Source organism: Carcharodon carcharias, chromosome 18 (genome assembly GCF_017639515.1).
Source record: "Carcharodon carcharias isolate sCarCar2 chromosome 18, sCarCar2.pri, whole genome shotgun sequence".
Classification (NCBI taxonomy): domain Eukaryota; kingdom Metazoa; phylum Chordata; class Chondrichthyes; order Lamniformes; family Lamnidae; genus Carcharodon; species Carcharodon carcharias.
The window spans coordinates 26,632,151-26,656,556 of NC_054484.1; the positions used below are offsets into that span (position 1 = coordinate 26,632,151).

Genomic DNA, 24,406 nt, shown 5'->3' on the forward strand with positions numbered 1-24,406 from the left:
TGCTTGAAACTGCTGCTGGGAGAAAGGTCGGATTGGGTATCTATATTTTCTGAGCCAATAATGTAACATTTTTAAGGACAGATCAACATGTATGTTTGTGTGTCATGTCCCTCGTGGTCCCTGGTTCCCTCAGAATGTTCTATGGCCCCTTTAGCACTGTGGTTTCCTTTGGAACAGCTTCTTTAACATTCTAAGCTCATGTTCCTGAGGCCATCTGGCTGCCAGAAAGATTTTCTTTTTTAAATCTGCTTTTAGCAACCAGGGCTCAGAAACACTTAGGAACTGTGAGATCAATTATTGTATCAACATTACATTCTGCAATCTCTTTTTTTTAATTAAAAAAAAGTTGATGTTCTGAAATGGGATATTAAAGGGAAAGCTGCCTCTCAGCACACAGCTCATTTGAATTTAAACTAATTTTCCTTATGAATAAATATCCTAGATTCTGGAAAACACCCCAGAAAATCATCCTGATTTTAGCCACTTGAAACATGCTCTTGAAAAAGCTGAGGAACTGTGTTCTCAGGTGAATGAGGGTGTGCGAGAAAAGGAAAATTCTGACAGGCTGGAGTGGATCCAGACACACGTGCAATGTGAAGGTTTATCTGAGGTAAGGTAGCGAAAGGAACTAAAGTGTGTCATGTCTCTAAATGATTGACTCTCGATGACCCTATAACTGTAGCAATGTTATATGTAGTGTTAAAGTCTCTTGATGAAAGCAAAGGTCATATTTCATGAATATATTTCATTTCGTATTTCACTACTTCAGTCACCTCTTCAAAAACAAAATCAATCAGGTTTGTCAGGCATGATCTACCATTTACAATCTTAAGAGGCGACTGAAGTAGTGGACAGGCAAATGTCTGTGCGTGTCACTTACATGAACTTTCAAAAGGCACTCAGTAGAGTGCCTCAGGAGACTGTTAGCCAAAGTTGAAGTTGTAGGAATTGAAGACCGTTTATTTGACTTGGTTAGAAAATTGGCTGAACAGCAGAAGACAGAGTAGAAAAAATAGGCAGCTATTCTGATGGGGCAGCATGTGGCTAGTGGTATGTCACAATGATCTGTGTTAGAGCCTCCCCTATTCACTGTATTTATTAACAATGTAGCTGATGGGATAGAGAGCCAAGTATCCAAGTTTACTGCTGATACAAAGACAGGCAACATTATAAGTAGTGTAGATGAAAGCATAGATCACAAAGAGATTAATAGGTTAAAGGAATGTCCAAAACTATTGGAAATGAGCTTCAATGTAGACAAATATGAGGTAATCTACTTTGAACCTAAAAAGGAAAGATCAGAATACTTTCGAAATGGTGAAAAGTTAGAAGCAGTGGAGCTCTAAAGAGACTTGGAGGTACAGATGCACAGGTCACAAAAATTCTTTGGACAGATACAAAAAAATCAAAAAGTCTAATGAATTCTGGTCTTTATATCTGGGGGATTAGAATACAAGGAGGTACAAGTTATGCTGCAGGTGTTTTTTTTTAACAAAACCCTGTTAGATCACACCTGGAGTACTGTGGTCAGTCCTGGGCACCACACCTTTGGAAGGATATATTGATCTTGAAGGGGAGTACAGAGTAGATTTTCCAGAATGAAACCTGGACTCCAAGGGTGAAATTATGGGGAGAAATTATGCAAACTAGGGTTGAATGCCCAGGAATTTAGGAGATTAAGGGGTGATTTTATCAAAGGAAAACTAATAAGCCAGATAGAGAGAAGTCATTTCCACTGGTTGGTAATCAAGGACTAAGGGGCATTGTCTAAGAATTAGAGCTAAATTTTTCAAACGCTTCTAAGTAAGTTTGGAACACCCTTTCATAAATGGCAGTTGATTCTAGATCAATTGTTAATTTTAAAACTGAGACTGATAGATTTTGTTAACCAGAGGAATGAAGAGATATGGGACCAAGCTAGGTACATAGAGTTGTGTCACAGATTGTTGAAAAGCAGCTGAACGGTCTCAAGGAGCTAAACGGCCTCTCCTCTGTTCCTATATTCCTAAAAGAAATGAATAATTAAGTGTTCAGAAATTGCAGATTTGTACTATCTTATTGCACATCAGTGATCATGATCTTTACAGTTCGAGTGCCCTGCAAACTCTAGATTTCAGCAAATGGACTTTATTTCTAAATTAATATTGTTCAGTGTCCTGATGCATTTATAATCTTTTAAAGATGATTGCGGTTGTTTCCTTTTTATTTCAGCAACTTGTTTTTAATTCTGTCACAAATTGTCTGGGTCCTCGAAAATTCCTACACAGTGGTAAACTTTACAAAGCCAAGAGTAACAAGGAGCTTTATGGTTTTCTCTTCAATGACTTCCTGCTACTGACACAGATCATTAAACCACTAGGTTCTTCAGGAACCGACAAGGTCTTCAGCCCTAAGTCTAATCTACAGTACAAAATGTACAAGACTGTAAGTAAAATTCAGCATTTCAACCAACACGTAACCTTTCTTGCAGGTAAACAGAAAATAAAATGTAACCTGCAGACTTGACTCATCAGATAATAGCACCCTGATGTGCTGTACTGAGCTACACAGACCCACAAGATCCTAAGGTCAATTGCTGGTTTGCGTTAAATCATTTAACCTCACTCAAGGCTGTGATGGGTGTCTGCAGCTCTCAACATCCATGGCTAGTGAGGAGAAAATCAGCGAGGATCTGTTTTCCAGCGAGCCCTGGTACAAAGTGTGTGTGAATGTTGGAGAGAACAGGATTGTGCTCCCGAATCTTTTGGAGCTCCACCATTACTTACCACAAAACAAAAATTCTGCCAAATACGTTTCAGTAAAAGTTGGGAGAATGGGGTCATTCTTTATGTCAAGATGGAGGATATGCTGCAAAGCTAAGCTACTTCTAATTGTGATGCAAGAATTTACAGTTTAAGGTTAAAGAGCCCCAGTACACAGAGACTCAGTCATAGAAATCAAATAAAAAATGAGCAGCTTACTGATTTAGCAAGAGGCTGTGAGATGCGAGTTTAGTGCAAGTCCCTGGAGAATGGAGAGGGGAGTGGAAATGATTTGATGGGTCGCTAAAAGATGTGGTGTTAATTGATGGTAATTTTCAATTGCCAGCTGCCAGTTTCTCAATTCGAAGGTCATGTAGGCAGCAACTGAGAATTGAGGGAGCACCTCAGCTGCCCCATCTAATTGTGCAACAGGCTGCTTAAATATGCAAACCATTTTGTACCAGATGCTGAGCAGCCTAACCAAAGCTTGTTAAAGGGGTTGTTGGTGGTTGCTCATTGAACTTCTCATTTTTCTGGTGCCCTGAGATGGGCCCCTGGGTCATCAGAAAGAATTGTGCCCTGTTTGAGCAGCACTTCACTCTACCCAACTCCCACCGTGCCTCCCACCACCTCCCCTACCCGCCCAAACCCAACTACCAACTACCCCCATCATGGCAGCCAGCCAGTTTCCTTCCCTCCTGGAACTGGTGTGCAGCAACAGGAGCCCCTTTGGGCATCTAAAACCTGCAGTGATCTATTAATGAAGCCTGGAAGTCAAACAAAATAATATGGATCTCATGCCAGCACAAATGGGCAGGCATAACAGCTGCTCTGCTGACTTCATGTCCATTTTGGGCACTTGTAATTGTGCCCGTTGCCTCTATTAATTATGACTTCTTTGTGTGCAAAGCCAAGTGCCATGTCCAGCTATGTAAGACATCACAGTCGTTGATACGGCAGCTCTCGGAGATCCCACTGAGTTATGTGATGTGGTAGAATTTTATAGTCTATTATTAACCCATGCTAGAACATTGCTTCTGCCAAGAGACTTTATGTTGTGCTTATTTACATCCTTTTTATTTCTGTAATTTCTGCAGCCTATCTTTCTGAATGAGGTATTAGTGAAATTGCCTACAGACCCTTCTGGTGATGAGCCAATTTTCCACATCTCCCATATTGACAGAGTGTACACACTTCGTGCTGAGAGTATCAATGAGAGGTAAGAGGGAACAGACCCCAGTTTTGTTGCTTTCTAACACATGGGGAGGGGGGATTTTCAACTTGGCTAGCTGTAGCAAAATACAAACATACAAACAAACATACGGAGCAGGAGTAGGCCACTTGGCCCCTCAAGCCTGCTCTGCCATTCAATATGATCATGGCTGATCTGATTGTAACCTCCCAATACCCCCCCCACCTCCCGATAACCTTGTACCCCCTTGGTAATTATCCACCTTTGCCTTGAAAATATTCAAAGATTCTGCTTCCACTGCCTGTTGAGGAAGAGAGTTCCAAAGACTCACGACCCTCTGAGAGAAAAAATTTCTCCTCATCTCTTGTCTTAAATGAGCGACCCCTTGTTTTTAAACCGTGACCCCTAAGTTCTAGATTCTCCCACAAGAGGAAACTTCCTCTCCACATCCATCCTGTCAAGACCCCTCAGGATCTTACAGGTTTCGACTGAGTCACCTATTACTCTTCTAAAATCCAGAGGATACAAGCCTAACCTGTTCAATCTCTCCTCATAAGACAAAGTTGTAAACGTGTATACAAAATGCACTTAAATCTCACTATAAGCAGCCAAGAGTGGACCTCTGCTGATGCTGTGCATTTCATTTTTGAACTTTCAAGTTGATAAACTAATATGAGTTTATTTTGAGGAAGTTGCGTATCAGCTGATTTTCCTTCATTTTTTTAAATACCAGCCAGCCCAGAGTATTTTACACTGCAGCAGGTCCTTATTGATGATTATAAATCAGTAAATCGATTCTTCATGCCTCACCTCATTCCCTTACATGCTTAGACAATAATAATTCTTCTTTGAATTTGAAATACTACATCTTGCACAATTCAGCAAGAAACTGTTGATTGCAGTTTTCCAATGCTGTAAAGGTTGTTTAGTTAGCAGAATGGCAAATGTTAAAAATGTATTAAAATGTTACTTTTTTCAATGCTGTGGTGATTTCGAAGTGCATGAAACAATTATATTAAAATCTTGAGAGTGACAAGAAATCTTGAAATGAGAAGAGTCAATTCAACTCAACAAGCCTACTCCTTCCTTGTGGTCCATGTCTGGCTACAATCATGGACTCCATCATCGTCCATGATCTCTGCAGATCTCCCTATTCCCTCCTCCCTCATACGAACTATTCGTATCTCTATAGTGCTTTGTAATGCACCTACCGAGAAGTCGGCTGATAGAAATGATAATGGAGTTGTTATCCAAAAATAGTGATCAACCTCTATTAATTAGTCAACAGCAGACCCAGAAACGACCCAAGGGAATCCCAGTCGTGGAGAGCTTTGGGAACCTTGGGTGCAAAGTCATCTGTTCCTCCCAAGCACATTTACCACATGTGCCTCACATTAGTATCACAAACTGTTATTTTATGAACAAAATCTATCTAATTTGAACATGAATAAGACTCTTAGGGAATCTATTTCATAGACTGGCCACTCACGCATTCACTGAAGTACTGTTTGTAAGGTTTTCAATTTACCCCTCTTTAGGTACAGGACATATCTTCTGGTTCTATTGTTTTAGACAGGTGAAATAGCTTGTAGAGTAAATCTTTCTGTGAAAAACGGGTGTAACATAAACAGAAAATGGGCACTATATCCTTTGCTTATATTTTGCTTCTCTGAAACTATTTCTGTTGTCCCATTGGACTACATCTGAAGATGTAGTATTGTAAATTTCATATCAATGAGCAAAAGAGGACTTTGCACCCAGATTTTGTTCAGTTTCAGTTCAAGCGAAAACTTTGCCCATAAAATCTAATTCAAAAACTGCTATTTTGGTGCTATTTATCTTAAGGGACAAGCTGGTACTCTCAAGAAACATCTTGACTTTGAAAACGTTGTGTGGAATTCTGACAGAGGTGGTAAAAATTGAGGGGTTTTGATAAGGTAAATCAGGAAAGAAGTATTACCATTGGTCAGTAACTAGAGAGGGCATAAATTTGTATATGCAGAGGGTTGTTAGGATGTGGAATGCCCTACCAAAAATTGTGCTAGAAACAAAGTGCACATTAAAAATGAATGTGAATATATATTTGAAGATTAAGAATTTAATAACATACAGGGAAAGGGCAGCAGATTGGGACTTACTAGACAGCTGTTTCATTAAGCAATGCAGTGAATTTGTCCCCCTTTTGTGTCACAGATGTCTGTGGTTCCTAATCTCAACGTTTTTTATTGAATGGGCAATCTCCAATTAGCCTGCAAGGAAGATTTCCAAGGTGTTTCATTTTCTCTGGGAATTCTTAAACTTGTAGCTTCGGTTGAGCACTCACCAGGAGGGAGTTCATCTAATTTAAATGAATTCGTTTCGGGCCCAGATAATATTGCACACAAATTGATTGTGTAAGACAGAATGTAGAATGAAATTGTACAACAGTAAGAAGAGTTCATTATACAGTTGCTAGGGAATGTTGCTATGACTCTCCCCATTCTTATCTAGCATGTTATTGCAGCATCCCAAGGCTATGGAGTAGACTTAACTATAAATCATTTTTTTAATCAATTTCCTTGCCGATTTAGCTTTATTGAATGATAATATTCCAGTAATTTAAAGATATATTCTTGCTAAGAAGTGATTTATGATTGTGTAAAAATGAGACATTTGCTGGAGATCTCTATCAAAATAGCTAATTGGAAGCAAAGCGTTCTGTTTACTAGAACTAATTAAGAGACTTTTGATGTTGCATTGTTATAAATACATCAAACCCATGAGTGGAAAGTTGATGTGTTAATTACTGTGCTGCTGGAATTCCTTTGGGGTATAAATCTTGAAAATATTGCAGATCAATTAGAGGTTTTAGCAAGACACTCAGAATAGCAGGAACATATTGAACCAGACGTCTGGCAAACTGCCCTGTAATGATGACCGAGATTAGTGATCATGTATCCAATCTACTTTTTTTGAAAACAGAACTTTAAATGATTTATATAAAACATTTATGAATTTCTACAAAGGCAAAGATAGAAAGGAAAACTGCAAATCTAATGCAGAAATGAAAGACCCTCAACATTATTTGTTTTTGATACTATTCATTGTTTTTCCATTCTACAGAACAGCTTGGGTGCAAAAAATAAAAGCTGCTTCAGAACTCTACATAGAAACAGAAAAAAAGAAGCGGGAAAAGGCCTATTTGGGTAAGTAAAGCAGTAGGTGCGTGCATAGCAAGAGTTTCTTTGACAGCACTTTATATTAAAGTACATGTTCTCCTTTTGTTTTCTTCTCCGCAGTGCGTTCTCAAAGGGCTACAGGCATTGGAAGGCTAATGGTGAATATAGTTGAAGGCATAGAGCTGAAAGCATGTAGATCCAATGGTGAGAATTACTCAATCTCTTGTGTATTTCATGTTCAACATCAACCCCAAAGGAGATATCAGCCTGAAGAATAATGATGATTTGTTTCTTGAAGTGGGAATACCTTACTACCATATTGTGTATTGTTCTATCTGTATGCACACTTGACAATCATGAAGTGGCAAAATTTATTCAACAGAAAGAAAGTTGGTTTTAAGTTTATGTTCCCAGTTGAGGGTCAAGTGCTGGACCTCTTGAGGTATGGGGATTGATCATTCAGATTTGCCTGTCATGCTTTAACAGTTTGGATTATCTGAGCCTCAGTTAGCATAGGCAATCAGTGAGTGGTCCACATAGGTCAGGAAGACTCAAGATTCAGGATCTGAACTGTGCTTAGTTAGCTAATCTCAGCTGGAGTATCAGTACGTACACAGTAATTAGCCTCAGCACCCCTGTGTTAGGGAGAAAATAACTGGCTGAAACTTCCACCACTGATTACTGCTCAGCAGCCCATGCTGGAAGTCTATATGTATGTTCAGGTGAGGTCAGGGCTAGGCTATGGAAATACTAGCATGCCAGCACTCAAAAATGGGGCGGGGGAGTACCTTCTGTTCCCTGCAATCAACCGCCCCTTCCCTATTTGTTGATCGTGTACATTCCATTCCTGCGTACTACTTCTATGTTGACATTCTTCACCATCATGCTCCATGAATATTGCAGCTTGCTTAGCCTTTCCGGCTACAGCTATTTGTAGAATTATTGCATAATAATCACTCAATAGGACTTTCTTTAAATGACAACCTTGTAACTCAAATAATTTAGAACTTCATTTCCAACCAAAAAAAACATAAATGCAATTCTACAAATTGGTCATATCCAATAATAGAGTTTAATGATCGTTGCCACATTGACAGCCAGAGACCACAGCAAATTCAGGGAACAAAGGGGGATCAAAATGGTAAATATGTGTGTGATGGTCATACCCATCGAAGCTGACCCTATTCTCACAGTCAATGAAACTGAGACAGCTTTCAGATGAGGAACACTAGGTAAAGGATGGAGAAAGGGCACAAACTTGGGCACAAACAGGCATAAGAAGGAAGGTGCCTGCAGATGATGACCTGGTGATGTCAGAATAAGTAGGATTACTGAATATATGAATTTAGATGCAGGAAGTATTAAGGTCTTGTGTTCGGTTTTGGATATCACCTTCAGAAGTACATACAGTTCAGCGAGGATTCACTAGAATGATACCTGAGATGAAGGGACTGAGCTGAGACACCAAGGGCAGAATTTTATGCTGCCCTGCCAGCAGGTTTGCAGGTAGGGGAGGGGGGCCTGTAAAATTTCCTGAGTAGTCTTCCTGCCACCCTCCTAACTTCCCCCAACCTGTCCACAATTTTGCGTGCGGCGTGTGAGGTCTTTCCACATCCCCACACCCACTCCCCCCACCCCGAACCCCACAACTATGTCTATTCCCCACACCTCCCCCTCTGGCCTCTCCATCAAAACCCCACACTCTGTCTGCCCAATGCCCTGGGCCTCCAACTACCCTCCCTGCTGTGAGACCCCTGCACTTACCTGATCCTGGACTCCAAAGACTTAGAACCTGGGGATTGCTTGTAGTCCCAGACCTGGCCACTGCTGCCACTGGCACTGTTTAGGCTGTCGAGCTGTTGGCTAATCAGGTTGGCTGGCAGCTCTCTGAGACGGGTCTTCCATCCAAATGAGGGGCGAGCTCCTCAATTGGTGGGGGTACATTACCTGTCAAATCTTCAGGTGGGGCGGGAAACCCCGCCATCCAAAAAACCCTGCCCTAAATAAACTTGTGTTATGTTCACGGATATAAAGAAAGGTCTGACCAAGCAGCTCAGAGTAATAAAGGGCATTGAGAGGCCTGATGGGGAATGACTATTCTCTAAGAGAAAGAATAGAGAGATAGATATTTAATGGTGAAGTAAGGGCACTAAGAAATATGGAGAAAAGATGTTGATAGGGGAATGCTGGGCTAAATACTATGATTGGTTTACTTAAAGTGAATAAAAGCCAGCAGATGGAGTGCTGGGTTAATACAAAGATGGAGAAAGTGGGTATGTTTCTGTCTAGACTAATGAATATTGGTAGGGATTTCATGGTCTAGCTGGAAACTGAAAAGGCCCTGGTAAACACGTAAATAGATTTATGATCCGAAGATCTCTTGTATCGGGAGTGAATTATCAATTCAGTACCAAAAATAGCAGACTGATTGTTAGTCTCTTTTTTTAAAAATTCAATCATGGGATGTGGGTGTCGCTGGCTCAGCCAGTATTTATTTCCCATCCCCAGACAGTCGAGGGCTGTGGCTCACAAGATGCCTGAGCAGACACAACGATTCAAATGGTCTACTCAAGTTGCTAGACCAAAAATGCCTCAGATCTGATTTGATCTGCACTGAATTAACTAATCTCACTCTGCAGCATTCGGGACAGTATTCCCCCAGCTGGAGAGAACAAAATGAACCCACCTGGGACTGTTTTTGAGTGCTATCAGAACCCTGCAGGAGGTTTGGTTTCAGCTGCAATACTCCCCCACGATTGAATAACCTTTCACCGTTCATTGTCTGAGCTTACAGATAAATGTGTATTCACCGTGATTTACCAAGTTCAAGACGAGATGAAATGAATCTTCAATCTCGTATGCATTTGTAAGTGAATGTGGCAGCAGTCGGTGCCTTTGATTTGGCAGATAATATTGTTTAATATTAATGCTTTCCTAAAGTACCCAAGTAAGTTAAAACATTCTTGAGAAAGTTGAAATTAGACAGCTTGACAACGAAGACTGCGTGTGCACTTTAAAGAGAAGACTCCAAGAGAACCTCTGAAAAAAGTATATTTCCAGCAGATGTTCACTGATTATTGGTAAGGTAGTCCAACAACAGAATAACTCATATGTATATATTTAAAAAACAGGAAATACCGGAAATACTCAGCAGGTTTGTCAGCATCTGTGGAGAGAGGAACAGAGTTAACGTTTCAGGTCATCAGAACAGGGAAAGTTAGAAATACAATAGGTTTTAAATAGGTGAAATGGAGGAGGATGGGAAAGGTCTCTGATACTCAGGTCTCTGATTAACTGACAAGAGTTGATGACGGTTTTATATGTTCCATTCAAGGCTAAGTAGGATTTTAATCTGTTTTTTTGTCTCCCTTTTAGGAAAGAGTAATCCTTACTGTGAGGTGACCATGGGCTCTCAGTGTCACATCACAAAGACCATTCAGGATACTCTGAATCCCAAATGGAATTCTAACTGTCAGTTCTTCATTAAAGACTTGGAACAGGATGTGCTGTGTATTACTGTATTTGAGCGTGACCAGTTCTCACCAGATGGTAAGAATGATTTGTTTCCATTTACTCATCTACGTGAAAACCTGGATCTAATTATATTTCCCTTGTAAAGATCAGTGTCTGTATGTGGATCTTTTTTTATTCATGAACCTAAGCATGATCCACATTTGCTGGGATTGCTTCTCACCATCCTGACTTGGAAATATATCACTGTTCCTTCCTGGGTTAAACCCTATGAACTCCCTCCCTAACGGCATGGTGGGTGTACCTACACCACATGGACTGCAGCGGTTCAAGAAGGCAGCTCACCACCACCTTCTCAAGGGCAATTAGGGATGAGCAATAAATGCTGGCCTAGCCAGCAATGCCCACATCCCATGAATGAATAAAAAGAATACTCAACTCTGCACCAGCAAGACCCAGTCAGCTCAGGTGCCATGACCCTGGATAGTGCTGTTTTGGAAATGTGTCCCAGAAGCTCTCAACAATGCAATACCATTTGAATTATCCTATCTCTTGCCAAGCACAAGTCCAATCCCTCACATCTCAGCCTGCTATTCTTGGTACTGTTAGCTCAATTTCTATATATTTGCCTGTGAAAATTGGACTGTTTGCTGTAAATCCTGAAGCCAGCACATACCGTGAAACTGTGTAAAATAATCTAACCCAATCTCTAAGCCAACCTCAAACCCTCACTAAAAAATAAGTAAAACATTAAGTGACTGGGGGAGGTAATGGCATAGTGGTATTGTGGCTGGGCTAGTGATCCAGAGACCCAGGGCTGACAGTGTAATTGGAATTCAATAAAAATAGGGAATTAAAAGTCTAGAGTTAAAAAGATGACCATGAAACCATTGTTGTAAAAACCAATCTGGTTCATTAATGCCCTTTAGGGAAGGAAATCTGCCATTCGTACCTGGTCTGGTCTACATGTGATCCACAGCAATGTGGTTGACTCTTTAATGCCCTCTGCACGATTAGGGATGGGCAATAAATGCTGGTCGAGCCAGTGACACCCACATCCCATGAATGAATTAAAAAGAGACTGTAAGATGGATGAAGCAGTCTGCTATTTTTAAGTACTGAATTGATAATTCACTCCTGATACAAGAGATCTTCAGATCATAAATCTATTTACGTGTTTACCAGGACCTTTTCAGTTTCCAGCTAGACCATGAAATCCCTACCAATATTCAATGGTCTAGACAGAAACATACCCACTTTCTCCATTATTACATTAACCCAGCACTCCATCTGCTGGCTTTTATTCACATTAAGTAAACCAATCATAGTACTTAGCCCAGCATTCCCTATTCTAAGACATAATTGGGTCCTGATTTCTCTAATATATGTAAATTTCCCTGAATCAGTGCAACCAGTAGATGCTTGCCCCAAGTTTGTGCTTGTCTACTTGTGAACTAATCAATTATTTGGCACAGTATTAAAGCAATGTAAAGGCAAAAACAAGACTTGCATTTATATAGTGCCTTTCATCGCCACAGGACATTCCAAATCATTTTACCAGCCAATGAATTACTATGGAAGTATGGTCACTGTTGTAATGCTGGAAATGCAGCAACCTATTTGTGCATAGCACACTCCCACAAACTGCAATGTGATGATGATATTCAACACCATATAAAAAGATTAAGGGATAAATATTAGCCAAGACATCCAGGATAATTTCCCGGGCTGCCTTTGAAATACATTGGATCTTTTACCTCCACCCGAGAGAATGGAGGTTCATCCCATCTGCGCCTCATCTCATTATCATTGTCTCGTCTGCATTACGTTTTCTCTGACAGTGCAGCCCTCGCAGTGTTTCAGTGGCGTGTCAGCCTAGGCTTTTGTGCTCAGATCCCTGAAGTGGGACTTGAACCCACAACCTTCGAACTCAAAGGTGAGAAAGCTACCAACTGAGCCTTGGCTGACAATGACGTGAACAGATTAAAATAGTTCTTTTTCCGTGTCAGGGAATGGACTTCCAGAAGTCAGTATGTTCCTCCTTGGTGGTGGTGCAATTTTTCCCATTTCCAACACGAGCAATTTTCTGGCCTTTCTGAGTCTGAAAATGACATCTATGGCACATTGAAGGCAGCGTTGTTCAGTGGGCTTGTGCTCGCCAAGACCCAAGTTGAGACTGTCCAGACAATTTTGATGTAGGAAACTTGCAGGATATTAATCTGTAATGCCCCCAGGTTGCGGAAGATCATTTCTTGGTTTGTCAAAATAAAATCCAAGGAATTTTTTTTTAAGTTTTAATTTTCTACTCTTTCAGGTAGACCTTTGTCCTGTGGATCATAAATAGGTCATAAACCCCTGTAATAGAATTTGAAGCATAGGATGTTCAGTTCTATTCTTTAGTCTTTCATTTACTGGTTTATCTTGTTTGAATTGCAATGGCTTGGAGGTTTGCAAAAGGCTGCATTTAGAGTTATTATTTAATTTGGTTCTGAGTCTAAACACCAAGATGATTTTAGTTTACTGTTTCAGATGTATGCAAATTAATATTAACATTGATTTAAGCTTCAAATGTTGCTCATGAGGCTGTCTGAAATAGACCTAGGTCACCCACAAAACAAAAAAGTATTGGCTGCTGCTGCTTCGATATAATCTCTTTGGTCTTTGCACATTTATGGATTCCACAAGCCAAAGGCATGGGGTAAGATTGATCAACTAATGAGAGTTGTATTTAAAAGAGATGGGTGAAGCCTTTGTTAATATGACCGCCTACCTCTGCCAGGTGGCTTGATTATGGTTCTACGCGGTGGGATATCTGAATCATAAATCTAAGAGTTTTAATTTAGTGAATACAAGTATAATTGCAGAGGATGCAGATAATGAGTATCTTTTAAATGTGAATGAATTTTGTTAAACTTGTTGCATTAAAAAAATTGACTATTTACCAAATAGAGAACAATCATCGTAAGAAAAATCAATTCAAAACAATCTCACAACAGATTAAGGTGCACATTATACGGCATTTTGCATTCTTTAGATAGATGTCTTAGATGTCAGCCATGGGCCAAGGGTAGCACTCTTGCCTATGAAACAGCACGTTGTGAGTTCAAGTCCTACTCCAGATACTTGAGCACAAAAATCTAGGTTGACACTCCAGTGCAGTACTGAAGGAGGGCAGCACTGTCAGAGGTGCCTTCTTTTATATGAGATGTTAAACCAGGGTCTTGTCTGCCCTCAGCTGGTTGTAAGATCCAGATGGCAGTACTCTGAAGTAGAGCAAGAGATTTCTCCCTGGTGTCCTGGCCAATATTTATCCCTCACCCAACATCACTAAGAATCCTATTATCAGGTCATTAGCACATTGTTGTTTCTGGGACCTTGCTATGCATAAACTGGCTGCTACATTTCCTCCATTACAGTAGTGACGACACTTCAAAAATATTTCATTGACTGTGAAGCGCTATTTAAACACAAGTTTGTTCTCTTGTTTCTTTTCTGGTTCAGTATAAGGCTATACTGTAAATGTTCTTTATATTCCCCTGCCTCATAGACTTCTTGGGACGTACAGAAATTCGTGTTGCCGATATCAAAAAAGATCAAGGCTCCAAAGGTCCTGTTACGAAGCGACTTCTGCTACATGAAGTCCCTACTGGTGAGATAGTTGTTCGTCTGGATCTTCAACTTTTTGATGAAACATAGGGTAATATAAATGTGTATTTCTGTACATTTAAAAGCCACATATGGCAACTTTATCAAGTACCTGCAAAAGCTGTCTAGGAATGCTGCAACATCCGATGCAGTATCCATGGATCATATTTTGTGTACTCTTTTATACGTGACATTTAAAAACATGGAATTAGAGTTTGTAGATGTCTCCTCCGTTTATTAATGTATAGCTTTATCATCTCTACATTCCAGTTTCAATTTTTCAGACTACGTGATGATAAACATTAAAGTAAGGCAGGTTTTGAACTTGTTTTCCCAAACCGTGACCGGTGCTTCTAAACTGAACTAATTTGGTTGTGAAGTAAAAGTTTGGTGGCTTGCACAAGTTTTTATAGGGGAAATTACAGAAACCAAACTGTATTTTTGGTAACCTTCTTCGGGTGAGGGGAGAGAAATGTACATTTTGGACTGTGTACTTAATTAGGATTAAATTTACATACATACATACACAGGATACATGGGACAGAAAAAGGTTATTCCGCCCAACAAGTCCATGCCGGCATTTGTGCTGCACTCGAGCCTCCTCTCGTCTTTCCTCATCCAAATTTAACAGTGTAACCCTCTATTCCCTTCTCCTTTATATGCTTCATTTCATAAAATTAATCATTTTTGTCCAAGTGCATGATTCCAACACTTAAGGTGTAAATTTTAAAAATAAGTTGCCAAGCCAAGACAGAGTGTCATAAGTTACTATAAAGCAGTTCAAAAGAATTTTTGGTCTCATTTTATCAACTCTGCATTTGTTATTCAAGTTACTGACTAATGATCCTTATTCAGCAAATTAAAGAGGAATTCATGATTTAGTGGTTCCTTGCCATGTGAATAATATTTACTGTGTTAGAGTTTAATGCACTTTTGTAAGTATCTTGTTTGCATTTAATAAAGTTCCTTCATAAATTGGGTAGGAACTTGGAGACCTGGGTTTGAACTTCCACCTCTGCTGACTTACCTAACTGGGCTCCCCTAAGAGGACAGATTTCTCATGTCAGCCAGTTCACCAGCTGAAGCACCAAACAGAGCTGAGATACTTGGTTAAAGAGAGGAATTAGATCTACCTGTAATGTCACTACAATTCTAAGTGGCTTAATGAGGAGTGGCATTAACAGTCCTTGTCGTGGCTAACCTGTTACACCCACTCAGAATACTTGTATGCAGGGGAGTAGGAAAGAGGGAAACCTATCAGAAATTTAAAGAATAAAAATAATATCTGCATATGTTACTGACTTAACATCTTGGTAACTTTAATGCACTTTTAGATTTTGAACAAACTTAAGTTTAAATTGTTTTAAGTTCGCAGATTTTATGTGTAGCCCCACTATACAGTGGATGCTTTTTGCAAATGGGCAATGCTAGTTTAAATTTCGGCATTAAAATGTTTCCACTGTATGAGAGAGGGTAACACAACTCTAATGAATTTCAAAATTTGGTAAAAGTCAGTTCAAGTAGGCATTGTTCATTGTTGATTTTCACTGAAAATATAAATGGTGAACAACTTGTCATTGTACAAAACCCTGTCTGTGTTGACTTATCAAATTTCTTAAATAATTGTCCAGTTTTGCTTCAAGGACAGAGATTTAAGGCATAAGGCATAAAACTGCTTTTAAAATTAACCCACCCAAGAATCATTTAATTAAGTCAGTAGATTTGATTTTTAGTGTCAATTGTAATCTTGTCCTATTAAGAAAACACATGACTACACTCGTGCTTGTAACTAATATAATGAAACACTGATCCCTAGATTAGGTGGGTGGTTACATCGGCAAAATTAGATTTAAAAAAATCAGATTGAATAAATTTATGATATTTAGCACAAAAATAAAAACAAAAGAGATACACATTAGTTGCAGAGAATACATCCAAAAACGATGAACAAGTCAGTCTTATTCACAACACATGCACGTGAGGGGGGACTTCAGTTTCTATTTTAGTTTACTGTCTCTTTTTTGCACATTCAGCTAATATGTAGCACATTACTTAACCTTAAGCGACTACTTTCCCATTAAAAAAATGCTTTGAGATTTGAGAAGAAAAAATTAATCTAATTTTTAAGTAGGTAATTCTGCTCGTGGTTTATGAACCATAGAACATTTAAAAATGTAATAGAACTTGAAATAAGATTAATAAAACTTTCAAAGTCTGCAAATGTGCCAACTGTTTATCAGTAAAATTCGCACTTGCAAAGGCAAACTGTCGTGAGGGACTACAAGTTGTTCATATATGTTTTTACCATCGTCGAGACTTCAAAATCTTTTACTAAATCTTAGCCAGCCTAATTTTTCACCTTGTTTCAGCACTGGATTCTAATATTACTGTTTCCATTACCATGATTGATAGAATGAAATATGACAATCACTTTGCACTTTGAATTTTAAAAAAAATTAACATATCTAAAATGATCAATGTCTTATTCTAAATTATTATTCGAGTGAATAACTAGTAGGCTAAATCTGTTTTGCTAATTTACCTATGTACCTATTAAAGCACTAGATATATTAGCATTAAGGGGTTAATAATTTATGAATCTAGATAGAATTAGGACATATTCATATATACTCCAGAAGTGTTTTATTGCCCTTATAGCAAACTATTATTTTGCACTCATTTCATTTTGTTGGACCTGGTTGTAGTTTCTATTAATGCAGCTGTAGCCTTACTGTGTAGTTACGTTTTTCCATTTTTCAAAAAGGATAGGGAAGTGTGTATTTTTTTTCTTTATTCTTTTCATAGGATGTTGGCGTTGCTGGCAAGGTCATCCTTAATTGCCTTTTAACTGAGTGGTTTGCTGGACCATTGCAGAGCGCAGTTAAGAGTTAATTACATTGTTGTGGGTCTGGAATCATATGCAGGCCAGACCAGGTATGAACGGCAGATTTCCTTCCCAAAGCACATCGGTGAAACAGATGGGTTTTTATGACAATCGATGATAAGTTTCATGGTCATAATTACTGAGACTAGCTTTATATTTCAGATTTATTAATTGAATTTAAATGCCGCCAGCTGCTGTGATATTGGAACCCATGTCCCCAGAGCACTAGCCTGGGTCCCTGGATTACTAGTCCAGTGACATCGCTACCATCTCCCCATCTTGAGCTTTCACACAGTCAATTCTGAAATGTGACTTTATATCAGATCATCAAATAAGAATCCTAAATCTAATATCTAATCAACATCTTGGACACTGTTCAAATCATGTGTTCAATTTATTGGGAAACATTGATTCATAAACAAACATCGCAACATACTGCTGAAGTTCTATTTTCAAATTCATTGCTAGAATTGCTTTGAAGGGGCCCGTTTCATGAAATATGCTGTCCTAAGCCCTATCTGACAAGTTAGTAAGGGTTTGTTGAGTCCCTTCTGCTTAAATCCATAGTGAATTTTATCTAGTCAACTGTTCTTTATTAGCCAGGAAGCTTTTAGAGTATTTTTTTACTTGAGTTAAAGGGTTTGAGGAATGGGGTCTTTGCACATTTTCCATAATTTTGACCATCTATATAGTGCATCACATGTCTGTGCAGAGTTCTTATTAAATTAACGGATTTGCTAATGTGCATATGTACATATGCTTCTGAACATTGAGGTGTAAGGTTACAGGAAATAAATTGTGGAATTATTTGTTACACAAAGGCCATTTGGAGACCAAAACATTGGTGTAGTGTTCCCATACTCTCTCTTGTAAATGTTTGGAAATTGGCTTTAGCCTTTCAAAACTTTTTATGGGAACCCTGAAACCTGTGTTCTTATAGCTTAATTTCGGAAAGCCAACATATTGGCAACTCAGTGAGAGCCCTATACTGCGTGTGAGCAATTCTAAGTCTCACGAGTTCTTGAGCTTTTGCAGTGTGGCTTGATTTGGTTGTTATGATTGTTCTGTACTGCCCTACTTTATTTCAACAGTGGTTAATCACTCTTAAGTAACAGAAACAGTATTACTATTTAGAATGTGAACACTCCATTGCTGGTCGTGTTGTTCAGCTCTCTGTGCACTTTTGTTGTTAAAATAATGATATTGTTATAGTTTGGTTTGCATAATATTGTCTGTAAAAAAAAAAATAGATTAATTGAAATGTAACTAGTATGATTTACATAAGCTAAAATTTTCACATCTTATTGAGGAACAAATTCTGAGCAGAAAGACTCTGGGAGTTTTTAAACTGAAAGCTGCACTTTTAAAATGCAATTCAAAACTTTCAAACCAACACACATTCTGCTATGTATATTTTATTTGTTAATTGTTACTGTTATCGTAACCTATCTCTATTACTAAGTTTTTTTTAACAAAAGATTTTTCCTTTTGTACTAATGAATGTCATATAACATTTCAATGGGCAGTTGCATGTTCTAAACCCTCTATTTTACACCGTTGAGAGAGCAATCAGAAAGAAACAAAACTAAATACTCATCGTCAGAAATTTACACGTTTGGGTCTGTTTTCACGAAGCCGAGGTTAGGCTTGTTCTGTCGGCAGGAATTTTACGCTGGCAGGATTTTACGGTCTCACCAAAATCATTGGGCTTTTAAATAGCTCATTGCATTTTATGGCCCCAACCCCGCTGCAATGGAGCTGTAAAATTCCGCCCTGTATGTTCTCGGCCTACTTTTAAGAACTTTAAAAATTCATATATTACAAAGTTATCAGAAAGAGAATATTTGTAATCATTTTCATTTGATTGAAAACATTTATTTTTCAAAAATGTTGGTGGAGTAAAACATGCAATCTCATCTATTGTGTAATAGAATTAACATCGTAACTTGGTTGAAGGGATACAACCACTTTATATCATAATTTACACTAAACCTTTATTTCAAAGATGTGCACCAATGGGTATGTTTTTAAATAGTGTACACTTGAAAGCAACAGTCACTCAAAGAGGATATTATATTCTCCATTTTCCCTTGGTGTACTGGGCCATACAGTACCTTGTGTCCCAGGAGCAAACAAGTAACTTAATCCCGGGCCTCTGCACATGTTGCTTTTGGACACCATCTTGGAAGCGTGGTAAACGTGTTTGAGAGATGACTCTGCTCTCCATTTTTTCCCATCATCCTAGGAAGGCACTTGACCAGTTTGGAGCCTCTCTGAATAGTTTAAAAGATTAACAGGTAGATACTGAGGGGGAGGAAAGCATGGTCAAACTCACATTCACCCACTGTTGTTGCAGAGAACATCGGTGCTCCAATTAGACTTTACTGTGGTTACTCTAAGTATCAAAATATAATTTTGCCTTGGGGAGGGATTGTCTTAAGTTACTAGAAATACTGCTGCTGTGAGCTTTGTTAAAATAACTTGTCATTTAAAGAACTTGAAATGTAATTTGTCACAACTGAATCAACAATGCAAATGTGCATCATAGGAACATTGTTGAAGTATCAACTCGAGTCTGACAGACATTTAATGTTTGTGTTCGAGAAGTATGGATCTCCCAAGCCAAACCAGACAATATATAGCCAAATGTTACATGTTTACTGAATTGTAAATCGCTGTCAGAGTGCACAGCTAAGCTACTATAATATGTTCTGTGTTCATTGTTCTGCTTGTCACTTTGAGCAGTCTGTTTACATATTGGCAATTTCTCTCTATTGGCAGGGTTACATTTCTCTTAGCTTAAGTATTTAAGTGTATTTTCACAATGGAAAATAAACTTCTGCAAGTTAGTAGTTAGTGAATCTCATTTAATGAAATGGGTCATTCTTCCCTTGAGACTATATAGTGGAGCATACACATGGAGAACCCTCATTGGTCCACTTCATCAGATCAAACTCCTGCTGCTGTACAGCATGAACTAGCAAGAGAAATGGAAGAAGGCAGCTTCTAAATTCCAATGACTGAGCATTTAACTCTAATGCCAAGTAGAAGTAGCCAGGTCCTGGGAAAAAAGAAAGGCAGATCTCCTGTACAATTGCCATGTGCTTTGATCTGCACAGTTTACCACCCTGGGTTGTGTTTTCTGAGCTTCTGCTGTTTAAATCATATAGTATCAACTAAATGTAACTCATTTACCCCAAATAAAGTTCTCAACAAACTTGTGCATGAGTTGTGGCAAGCACTTATTTAATGACCTACTGTTTTAATGGGAATTAACTGTGTTAAACCTGTTCTATAAAAACTGAATATCAAAGTGATTGCTCACTTTAGAATAAATCACCTGATTCAGGTTATGCATTTTGCAATCTTTAGATCTGTGTCTTAGGTGTTACATGAAGAAGCCATGACTGAGATGTAGTCTTGTATACCCACTTAGGTGAGCACAAAAGATCCCTTAAAAAACTACTATTGTGAAGACAAGCAGGGCAGTTCTCCCTGTAGCCTTGGTTGGTATTTCTCATACCACCTCATTGCTGTTTGTGGGACCTTTATGAAGCACTTTAGGACGCCCTGAAGCAATGAAAGATACTATATAAATGCAAGTCACTTTGTCTGAACTTCAGTTTTGCTAACTAAGCATCAATAGTTTATTGCAGCAAGATTAATGCATCTATCTGAATTATTACTGGAAAAAATGAAAAAAAACTTATTTGTACTCTGGGATTGGGCAATACAAGTGGTTCACCAGTTTTGAAAATGACAGTATTTACATGTTTAATTATGAAAAAGTACAAATCCTTCCACTTAATCTTTTTTGATCTTGTCCCCATCTTCCCTTTGATTTCTGTGTTTTGTCAATAAGACATGACACAAAATCCAAAACTCTAGATATGAACTTTATTGTTTTTTACTATTTTTAAAATGACACTCTGCTGAACCAAATGATGGCTGCTACCAGTCACATGACCACGATTGGCCCTTTGTTCTAGAAGCTGGCAACAGGAGTTACAAGAACAAAAGAATCCTCCTGTCATCATCATGGAATCTCACACCCAGTTGTAAGGACATTATAATCACTAAATCAGGGAACTCGCAGACCTGCCTGAAAGGGTGGTAGAAACAGAAACCCTCATAACATTTAAGAAGCATTTGGATGTGCATTTGCGATGCCATGGCATGCAAGGCTTTGGGCTTAGTGCTGGAAAATGGGATTAGAATAGTTAGGTACTTGTTTGACAGGCACAGACTCGATGGGCCGAAGGGCCTTTTTCTGTGCTGTGGCCCTCTATGACTATGAAACTCATTATTCCTGCAGTGTTGTTGACAGACCCATCACAGACCTGAGACTGTCCAGGTCCATTTCAAAAGGAGACATTGAGTGGACAATGGACAACATTTGCATCTTGATAAGCTTACCCGTCTAGCAGAGTCAGTGTGTCTACCGAGACAATAGCTTCCCAACACAAGATCCTCAATATGGATGGTAACTCTTTCAAAAACTAATGGTTGGGACATCATCAGTGCTGAAACCAAAAGCCAGTTGCTGACAATAGATAAACGTCCCTTTTGACGTCATTGCAGAGAAAGAAGATAACATGACTCAAATGACCAATTTGAAATCTCTATATTCCTTTGAGAACTGAGAAACCCAGAGTCTTCTGTTTTAACACCAACCAGAAAGGACTCCAGCAGTCCGGCTGAGCAAGCAGCCGGCTACTACCTTAACTCCTCAAAGCCTGCTTGATTTTAAGAGTCTTTGATCAAACCTGCCAAGCCGTCTAAGCACAGAAAGCCCATCGTACTACAGTGTCATTCACTTCAAAAACTTTCAGATTGTTGTTTCTGACCAGAAACTCATCTGGACTGAATTCCGCCACGAAGGAAACACCCTCTGGACTTTGACTTCTCAGACCCTGGAAATCACATGAACTAATATTCATTTGTGGTTCTTTTACTGCTGGTGCCCATAATTGTAAATCTTCCTTTCTATCCCCCTTTACTGTATATGTGCATGTGTGTGTGAGGTTGGGTTTGATTATGAATGAATGTGAACATGAGCTAATCATAACTTGAGTTTGCTGTGAGTTATTATTAAATTGGACCACATATACTGAGGGTTTGGAGAAACATGCCACAGGTCACTTAAAAATAATTCAAAAATAGCTCAGCTTACAGATAAATGGAGAGACGATGAAGTCAGTTTCTCTTTCTCCTGTCCATAACAGAAATTGGGGGCTCGGGTTCGGGATAGCCCCCTTACAAGCAAGCCAAAAGTCGACTAAACAAGAAAAGCCTGACCAAAAATTTGACCAGAATCCAAATCTAAGAAATGAGCTGTACCTGATATGAAAGGAACCAGCTGGAAGCCAAGAAGGAAAATTTGGTGGCTGAAACGATCTTTAAAACACAAGAAAATAACTGCAGCAAATTCCCTTCCCCTGACAACTAGAAAACATGGCAAATTTCAATGCTCAGCTGTTGTTAAAACAGGGATTTAAATGGAGAGACACTAGCATCCCTAAGCACAGAACAAATGAAAGCTGTAGGTAGGGAAATGCAAGTAAAACTACCCAGTAAGATTAAAAGAAGTGACCCGCTCCAGTTGCTGGTGGAGTATTTGGTCCCCACTTATCAACCAGAACAACTGGACGAGGAGTTCAACCCTGACTCCGAACCCTTCCCCTAGCTAAATTTGAGCTGGAAAAGCTTAGAATGTAGCTAGAATTTTGAGAGGGATAGTAGAGGGAAGAAAGAGAATCTCAGAGAGACAAAGTGAAAAGGAGAGAGAGAGAATTCTAACTCTAATTATTGGAAATGGAGTTATCTTCAATGGGAGAGAGGTGTTAGACAGATGGAAGCTGCTAGAGAAAAACACTCCCTGGTACAGTCTATATCTCTCTACCCCAGAACCAATCTCTGAGGCCCTTAAGTATGCTAGATTTGTTCCCAAATTTGCAGCATTATGTGTAATCCTTTTTTGCCACTTTTGAGAGAGTAGCAGGACAGCTAAGATGGTCATCGGAGATCTGGACCTTTTAAATTCAAAGGCAGCTATCCAGGAGAGCCCAAGAGATCTATTCCATGTTGACTCCTGACGTGTCCACTAATTATGAACAGACCAAGGCTGCCATCCTTAGTGCCTATGAGTTAGCCCCAGAGGCATATTGCCAGCAATTATGCAACACTCATAAGAAACCCATGCAGTCCTATATTGAGTTTAAAAGGCTGAAACAAATTGTGTTCGACTGGTTGGTTAAAAAGCTGCTTACACTCCAACTTAAGGATGCACTTGGGGGAGCAGAGAATCCTCACAGCTAGAGATGCAGCCAGCACAGCAGAGACCTCACCCATAGGCTTGGCAACTCAGGCAGATCCTTTCCACACTATCCCCAAAACCATTGGAAAGATAGGAAGGGTATCATAGATAGGAGAGGCGCTCCACCCAAAACAGAAAGTGCAACTGAGTGTGAGAGAAGCCCTCCAACCTGAAAGGACAACACCTGGAGACCGGTGTGTTTTCTACTGTAATAAAATAAGACACTCCAGACCTGAATGCTGGAAGTTGAAAGGGAAATGGGTGGTTGTATCGAGCTCCACAAGAGTAGCCCCCGGAATGGTTCCCCAGTAGGAAGTGCAACAGAGTAGACAGGGGTCCTTGCTGCAGGAACTAGCCCCACTGAGGGCTTAGCCCTGTGCATAGCCAAGCTGACAGCTTGGAGTTTCGTCCTTTCAGGAATGGTGTTCCTGCACCCATTGCAGGATGTGAGCCAGTCTGTTCTATTTCTCCAGGATACAGTGGTCACTCAGTCCTTAATGTTGGAGGGAAAAATAAGCCTACCCTCCGAGTCCTCCCTGAAAGCTAAGGCACTGATCAGTGGAATGGGAAGAGGATATCTGTCAGACCCCCTCCATTGGATCTACCTACAGTGAGACTTAGTCTCAGGCCTAGTGTTGATAGGAATTGGCTCCAAGCTGCTGGTGACAGGAAATCAACTTACTACTTGGGAACAGTCTGGCTGGTAGCAAGGTGGTTGTCTTCCCTATAGCTTAGGCCAGCCAAATGAAAAGAGAGAAACTGGACAGCTACAGGAGGACGTTCCAGGGATTTTCCCTGGCTGTGTAGTGACCCAATCCCAAGCTAGGCAGGAAAGCTTAGATGACAGAGAGCCAGTATTCCAGCAGGCCAAGCCAGAGGTCAGGTTAGCAGAAGCCTTTTTCAAAAATTTGACTGAAGGGGTGGGGGTGGGGGGTGCAGGTGCTCAGCTAAACCTCCTTGATTAAAGTCCACAGGCTGACCCTGAAGTCATGCGCATAA

The 24,406-nt window shown here is 39.5% G+C and overlaps 1 protein-coding gene across 1 annotated transcript in view; it reads left to right on the plus strand.

The window, feature by feature from the left end:
• The window catches only part of itsn1 (intersectin 1 (SH3 domain protein)), a 188,687-nt gene extending 174,351 nt beyond the window's left edge, over positions 1 to 14,336 (plus strand). Inside the window, exons 35-41 of the mRNA XM_041210808.1 lie at positions 443 to 610; positions 2,212 to 2,424; positions 3,839 to 3,960; positions 7,036 to 7,118; positions 7,212 to 7,295; positions 10,467 to 10,640; positions 14,110 to 14,336. Of these exons, the coding sequence (XP_041066742.1) occupies positions 443 to 610; positions 2,212 to 2,424; positions 3,839 to 3,960; positions 7,036 to 7,118; positions 7,212 to 7,295; positions 10,467 to 10,640; positions 14,110 to 14,258 (993 nt within the window). The 3' untranslated portion in view covers positions 14,259 to 14,336. The remainder of the gene's footprint in view (positions 1 to 442; positions 611 to 2,211; positions 2,425 to 3,838; positions 3,961 to 7,035; positions 7,119 to 7,211; positions 7,296 to 10,466; positions 10,641 to 14,109) is intronic.
• Positions 14,337 to 24,406: the final 10,070 nt, after the last annotated feature.